This window comes from Rhagoletis pomonella, unplaced genomic scaffold (genome assembly GCF_013731165.1).
Source record: "Rhagoletis pomonella isolate Grant_MI unplaced genomic scaffold, Rhpom_1.0 Rhpom_scaffold_00006, whole genome shotgun sequence".
NCBI classification, from domain to species: domain Eukaryota; kingdom Metazoa; phylum Arthropoda; class Insecta; order Diptera; family Tephritidae; genus Rhagoletis; species Rhagoletis pomonella.
In genome coordinates, this window is record NW_023458560.1 from 1485715 (window position 1) to 1494012 (window position 8298).

Consider the following 8298-nt stretch of genomic DNA (forward strand, 5'->3'; position numbering starts at 1 on the left):
TTTTGATAACTTTGGATTTTGAAATTTTAGCAAAAGTTATTATAAACTATTTATGAGATTGAACACGAAAAACGTGAAGCGCATGCAATACAAAGAATTTGATTTAATTGATAATAGTCAAACTACATAACATAGACCTAAAATTTCTGCAGCGCAAGTACAAAATTTGAGATCGATTTTAAGCGATCGTTTTTCATATACCCACATATGTGCATACATACATACATATATTACTTCTCATATCAATTCAAGTCTATACGTGCGCCCCACACTTTTCATTTTCAATCTCATAAATTGTTTACACTGATTTTTGCTAAAATTTCAAATCCAATGGGACTGAGAAATATTATTTTCTACTTTTTAGTCCATTTATAAAAGCGTTGTATATTAAAAAGGTTTTTTTATTTTATTTATTTTCTACTTCATAGTCTTGTCTGTATAAAATTTTGCAATAGATATTAAAATAATTCAACAATATTAATAGATTGGTACACACACATGCATACACATACCGTCGTTTAAAGTACAAAACCGCGTATCGTCATTCTGCAAAACCGCGTAACTGACATTTGCTGCCAAAAATTTGATTTGCTCATACAAGCTCTGGGCTCAATCCTTATCCATTCGTCCTGAGATATACCAGCCAGAAATGCGATTGCTTTATAAAAAAAGTAAGTGCGCCTGGGCCACACTGGAGAAGTGAAACTTACGTTGCATACATATCTATTTTCTGTCATAACCAATATACATACAAACATACATACATATGTACATATATACATACATCTGATTTTGCTTAAGGTTATATTTTTTGTCATTTTTCTATCTAGATCCCTACCTCTACCTCTGTTCGTTCTAATTACATTTATAATATTCTGTTTTTAACCGACTTCCAAAAAAGGAGGAGGTTATCAGTTCGTCGGAATATATTTTTTTTGTATGTATGTTACCGCATAACTTTGGATCGCGTCGACCGATTTCGATAATTTTTTTTGCATCGGAAAGGTAGTGTCTCAGAGGTGGTCCCATACTAATCCGGTTTAAGTCCAATCATTGGATCATGAAATACATATATATATTTTTATATGAGAATTGAAGTCGGTTATGTTTTTTGCTTAAAAATTTCTTGTTCATTATCTCAATTTTTATCTTTATACTCTATCTATAACAAAATCAATAGTAACATCCAATAAAATATCGATAACAAAACCGATAAAAATATCCAAAACAAAAACGATAAAAATTTCGATAGCGAAAACGATAATAATATTAGTAGCGAAATCTACTAGAAACTCGAAAAGAATATCCATAACAAAATCGATAAAAATATCGATAACAAAATCGATAAAAATATCCTTAACAAAATCGATAAATACGATAACAAAATCGATAAATATCGAAAACAAAATCCATAAATATCTATAAATAATCGATAATTACCGATAACAAAATCAATAAGTATCGATAACAAAATCGAAAAATATCGATAACAAAATCGATAAATATTATTAAAAAAACGATAAATATCGATAAAAAATCGATAACAAAATCGATAAAAATATCGCTAACAAAATAGTTAAAAATATCGATAAAAATATCGATAACAAAATCGATAAATATCCTTCACAAAATCGATAAAAATATCTATAAAAAATATCGCAAACAAAATAGTTAAAAATATCGGTTACAAAATCGATAACAAATCAATAAAAAATATCGATAACAAAATAGATAAAAATGTCGATAAAAATATCGATAAGTCCCGAGAATTCCGAAAACTTCTAAAATCCCAAAATAATTCCCAGATTGAGTCTCTGTGTCTCTCCATATATATCCCTTCGCCTTAAATTACCTTTATTTTAATCTTTCATTCCCCGTTTTCATCTTTACTTTTACCGGTATCCCCATCTTCCTGTTTGTCTTTACTTTACTGTTTATCATTTTTTTTATCTAGATACATATTCCCTTAAAGTAAAGTGTTTAAATTTACCTTGGCCTTCATTTTTGCCTTTATCTTTACGCATCCTTGTTTTTGTTGTTATTTTTGCCTTTGCATTTATCCTTTTCTTTATCTATGTACGTAGTCACCTTTACTTTCATTCTAGTATTGGCCTCTTTCTAAGTGTTATTCTTTAACCTTTTATCAGCAAATTATAGTTAAATTAATACCATATGCATACACACAAGAGGCACTTGTTTCAGCCCCAACCATTTCCGTTGCATCATTTCCGTTAACCTTTTATTAGAAAATCTTAGTTAAATGAATACCATATGCATACACACAGGAAGCACTTGTTTCTGACCCAACCATTGCCGTTGCATAGTTTCCGTGTGCAATTTCCGTTGAATTTGCACATTTACTCCCAACCAACCAACCGCCGCTAAAGAAGTTTCACTTCAAAAAGATAACCATTTTGAAATATGGGTGATTTTACTCTCTAGGAAGTAATTTACATAATTCACATACGCGGTTTTGCATTATCTCGATACGTGGCTTTGCATTTTGTTGATACGCGGTTTTGTACTTTAAACGACGATATGTATGTACATACAAATGTACATGCGAGCACCAATTAATTTCATTTTAAGAAATGGGGTGTCGTCCATTTCCGCTGTAGCATACGTAGTGCATAGGGTGACATCTACCTCTTAACCGACGAGGTTTATAGGAACTTTGCAAAGCAAAGGTTTTATAGCTGTCTGGACACACAACATTGCAAGTGACTGGACACACATCATTGCGAGTGTCTGGACACACAACATTGCAAGTTGATAAAAGCGTTGTAAAAAATAAGCTGAATCAGGGAAAACGGGCAGACGCTACTTGCCGGCTAACGCTAGGCGCACATTGCATCCGATAGGCCGACCAATTTCGGCTGAACAATTTGACCGTCCGAACTGATGCGCACACTTAACGAGATTATTTGCCGACCGTATTTGTACACACAAATCTAGTTTTCATTAGAATTTTGTAAGCAATCAAATATTTTGACACATTTTAATTGACATACTCTAAACATGTGATTTTATATGTAATTTTTTTGTTTTTGCACCCAATAAGTTAATTTTTCGCAGTCCATTTTGGTACTTTTCACCTGACATCGGACGAGAAAAATGTATCATCACTGACGTACGTCAGCGGCCAGTGTCGTAAGGCGCTGGAAAGGAAGGCGCTGTAAAGGAAGGCACGCATCCTCACAGTATATCTTTTAAGAGTGGTTACGGTCGGCAAAAATCCTCCGGCTGAACCCTCCACGAGGGTGCCGACTGGAAATGGGCACTACAGCTTCTGTGCGATGTCAGAATGGTGCTCAGCTAGGATCAGGAATCAGTGCCATGTGCTAAACTCCTTAATAGCTTAGTCATATGGAAATGGTTTTTGATCGTGGTTTGGAGGTCTGAAGGGGCTGGATCAAGGGGTCACGCGCACCGTACCGAGGTTCGGCCAGGCTGGGGGCCCCTAAATAGCCCAGTCGCGAACGGAGCCCTCTGGGAGGCGGCCACACCCAGGGGATGTAAGTAGGCCTTACCTGGGCATCGCGGATCTCTGCCCGGGTGGACGACCCCCCTTTCTCCGCAGCCCGTGGGAACAAATATGGAAAAAAAATCAAAAAACAACAACAACAAAACAGCAACAACAACAACAAAAACAAACAATAAAGGGACCGGCCCCTTAAGGCGTCGGAAGGGTCTCGGCCCACTAAAGAAGGGGCTCAAGCGATGCAAAGTACCTCCACCAGCCGTAGTGCGGTGACAAACAGCGGGAAACCAAGGCCAATGGTGAAACCGGGCAAAGCTCCTGCAAAAAAGAAGGAAAGCGGCGGTGGGATGCTCAAAGGAGTCCACCCCGGGAAACTCCTGGCACCAGTGGAAGCCAACCTGGCATGCAGATTGCAGCCGGGGATAAGGCTGAATCTGGGGCGCAGGCCTCGGGCGGTCCTCCCGCGACACCCACGGCCTTCACGAGGCCTGACCAGAGGCCAGAACCAGCTCAAGCGGGCTATCGACAGAAGAAGATGGCTGCACGAATCCTGCAAAGGTTCACCACTACGCCTGACCTGTGTAGCAAGACGAAGGCAGAGTATGTGAAAGAGATCCTCACAGAAATCGACTGGGCGAAGGCAGTCCTGCCCGATTACCGCAAGCCGGAGGAGAGATAGCCGCAGGCGCCCTCCAGTAAGCGCAATAGATCGGGGGGAAATACGGCCAACAATGCAAAGAGGGTCAGAACGCAGGAGCCTTCTTTTGCTGAAGTAGCCAAGGAGCAGATCCTGCTTGGCGTCATTGACGAGAGCGATGAAGACAGCGTAGCCCTGAGGCAGCAATGGAAGTGGGTTAAGCCCGCGATGGCCGACATTGCTATCACCATCATGTTGGAGAATCCGGGACCTCCGCCAACCTGCAAGGGAGCGGGGTGGTTCCAAAATAACATCCGGGTTATAGCATGCGAGGATGCTAGATCGGCGGATATATATAATAAGACAGTCACAGGCATTGGAGAAGTCTACCCTGGTGCGAAGCTCAGGGCGGTCGACTTCAAGGACCTACCGGTGCGACCGAGAGCGAGAGCATGGTTGCCTTGCAAGCCAGCGGAACCCGAAAGGATCCTGTATACCATAAGGCTCTACAACCCGGATCTACCTACCGAAAATTGGAAGGTGGTGAAAATAAATGAAAGCGGTAAAGCGACGATGCAGGTTGTCCTGCTTCTTAATAAGGACTACATAGAGTTGCTGGAGCAAAAGAGCGGGGTGATACGGTACAGCTGTGACATGGCCAAAATTAAGGTCTACAGCAACGACGTAAACGCAGCGAAGGACCTGATCGCGGAGGTAGAGCCGGAGGAGGCCAACAGCGACGTGGAGATGGAGGGGGAATCCGTGCAGGTTGATCCGATGGACAACCTGACCGGGGGTTATGCCTAATCGACGTCTTCGCTGGGGGTCGGACGCATGCTTCGGCTTTATGCGGAGGAGGAGTTGATCGAGATGTCGGAAGACGCGGTCAACTCCACCCTAATAGGCGACGTGGGCGATAACGGCCAAAATGGTGAACGTATTGCAGATTAACCTTCACCACTGTAAAGCAGCTTCAGCTGCACTGCTGTTCCATCTAACAGCTAAAGGGGCAGCCGACATCGTCCTAATCCAAGAACCTTGGGTGGTGGGTCAAAACATTTGCGGGCTGAAAGCGCCGGGCTACAGACTGGTAAGTGGAGCCTCAACGGGGAAACCAAGGACGTGCATATTGATAAGTATCACACTAAAGTGTCTATTTCTTCCACAATTTAGCGACGAGGACACAACAGCGGTCAGTCTAAGTGTAAACGGACGACCAATTAAGATGGCATCCATGTACCTAGCGCACGACAAGGAGGGGCCAACTACCTGCATAAAGGACCTAGTGGCCAGCACGAGGGTGGCGCTAATTTTGGGAGGTGATGAAAATGCCCACCATCATACCTGGGGCAGCTCCGACGATAACGAACTGCGTATGCGGATGATCTTGCACTAACAGTAAGTGGGAAATTTCCACAGACCTTATGTGACATTATGCAGGTAAAACTGATGGAAGTCGAGAGTTGAACAAAAAATAACGAGTTAGGGGTAAACCCAAACAAAACAGAACTTATACTATTCACGAGAAGGTACAAAATCCCCCCATTGATAACACCAAGGCTGGCCCAGACCACACTAAAATTAAGCGATTCTGCTAAATACCTAGAGATAGTCCTAGATAGAAAATTAAGTGGGACTCAAAACACCGAAGAGCGGATGCGGAAGGCCACGCTGCAGGAGGGCAATCGGCCGAAAATGGGGGTTAACCCCGAAGCTAGTGCACTGGATATACACCGCCGTGGTGAGGCCCATACTTCTGTACGGGGTAGTGGTATGGTGGCCTCCGCACAACACCTACTATGGCATTGAATACGATCCTTAAAATCATACCCATAGATATTATAGGACGACAATACGCTGCGTTTGCAGCCCCAAGACTACAGGGGCTTAAAAGCTGGAAAGCGGCTCGCTGTGGTCACACTGCAATTCTGAGGAACCGACAACTACCGAGTACAACGGGCTATTGTGTACCAAGGCTCACCTTCACTAAAGGTTATAGCGTAACGCTACCTAGCAGAGAATCATGGTTCGAAGGAGTTCCGGGGTTTAGAAATGCCATTCTACACGGACGGCTCCAAACTAGAAAATAGGGTAGGAGGAGGCGTCTACTCGGAGAAATTGGGAATAAAAAGGTCATTCCGACTACCTGACCATTGTAGTGTCTTTCAAGCCGAATTGGCAGCCATGCAAGAAGCCGTTGACAGCCTAAAACTAGCTGTTATCGCCACTACGGAAATATATATATACTCAGACGGTCAGACGGCCCTTATGGCGCTTGACTCTGTCACTATAAATTCGGAAACAGTTGCCAACTGCCGCAAATCACTCAATGTGATGGCAGAGCAGTTCGCTTTGCACCTGGTATGGGTACCGGGGCACAGTGACATACCAGGAAATGAGAAGGCAGACGAGCTTGCAAGGGCGGGTACCTCCTCTCCACTTTCACCAGCCTGGAAGAGGATGCGTATGCCACTCGCTTCCTGCAAGCTCTTACTAAGGGAGAACTTCCTTGAAGAAGCGGCCTCCAGATGGGATCGCACTGAAAACTGTAATACAACGAAGCTTACATGGCCAAAATGGGATGCACGGAGATCGAGAGAAATTCTTACTCTCAATAAAGGCGATATGTCACTGGCCATTGGTCTGCTCACAGGACATATCCTGATAGGAAGGCACGCAGAACGCCTCGGGGCTAGTCACAACGACTACTGCAGGAGCTGCCACGACGAAGAAGAGCCTGAATCAATAAGGCACTTACTCTGCGAGTGCCCAGCACTAGGCAGGAAAAGACAGAAATTCCTAGGTATAGGTCTTCTAGACGATCTAAGCGCAACTGCTAAGTTGGGAATACGGCAGCTGCTAAGGTTCGCAGACTCCACGAACTGGTTTAAGGAGTAGGGGTTTTTGGATCCATGTGGTATCACAATGGGCCCTGATCGGGCCTAAGTGTGCTGGCGCCCTCTGGGCCTAGCAGCCACTTCAACCTAACCTAAGAGTGGTTACGGTGATCGCCTCTAGTATAACTTATACACCTGTTGCTTGCACCAATCACTTTCAGGAAAAAATTGTTGGTTAATTTTTTGTTTTATATAAACCGATCCTGGAGTGGCTTGACAGTTCAGTACAGTACAGCAAAATTTACGAACAGTCTGGAAAAGCGCGAGTTCCCCCTACAAATTTCAGAATTATCTCTGAACTACTGCAAAAGGGATGCAGAGCTGGACGGTTGAAACTCATATGGTGCTAGTTAAGCTGTCATCAATGTTACTCATCCTGGTCATGTGAAAGCTGACAAAAGATGCACAAATATACCATACTATACTTTTTCGAGTTTCTTAGACCCTAAAACTAATAGCAAACTGTTATCGTTTATTTAATATGTAATTCCCTAGTTTAGGGGGCAACGGCTAAAATATTTCCAAAAAATCATTACTGGTAACATTAATGTCATTTTTATACATATAGGTATACATACATACGTACGTATAATATTTAATGCAAAATGTAACCATAAAATGCGAAGGATTTAATTATTATAATTTTGTAGACGGGCGGCAACTCTATTCAAAAAATAAATCCTTATTGTATGTCTTCAGGCACAGCCCTTTCATTTGACACCTTATTTTTTTTAATCCAACGAACCGTGCAGATTTTTTAATTTTTAAAAAGCTGTCAATCCTATTAAAAAAAAATAAAAACTTATTTCATATCTAGAGGCCAAGCCTTTCATTTGACACCTCATTTTTGAAAATCGAACGAACGCTGCAAATCTTATGCAATTAACGAAATTGCCTTCGCATAGAATAGTATCCCTAGCAGTGTTGCCAAACATGGGCTTTTCCTACCAAACCTGGTAGGTTTTTTTCTATTTGGTAGGTTGGTAGGCTAGTTTGGATTTTGGTAGGTTCAGCGACAATAATAGTTATTTGCGAAAAATATTAAATATTTATGTATCTCCAGACATTTTTGCAACCAAGCCTTGAAGAATATCACCAAAACTAACCTATTGGTCTTTCTAAAGCCATTCTTGGCTAATATCGAGTTATCCTTCTACAAACCCTACAAGGTCAGAATTCCTGAAAGGGACTGCTGCAAGGTGATAGTAAATATGATTGACGAAAGGTGCCAAGCATGGTATACCGACGGATCAAAAAGGGATTACGAGAGTAATGGGGCAGGC

At 42.1% G+C, this 8298-nt stretch overlaps 2 protein-coding genes across 2 annotated transcripts; both read left to right on the top strand.

The window, feature by feature from the left end:
• Positions 1-4346: 4346 nt before the first annotated feature.
• Positions 4347-4925, top strand: LOC118741515. The gene has a single exon (XM_036473514.1). It carries the CDS (start codon positions 4347-4349, stop codon positions 4923-4925), a length of 579 nt encoding a protein of 192 aa, XP_036329407.1.
• Positions 4926-6170: 1245 nt separating this feature from the next.
• On the top strand, positions 6171-7016 carry LOC118741516. The gene has a single exon (XM_036473515.1). The coding sequence runs from the start codon at positions 6171-6173 to the stop codon at positions 7014-7016; it is 846 nt and encodes a 281-aa protein (XP_036329408.1).
• Positions 7017-8298: the final 1282 nt, after the last annotated feature.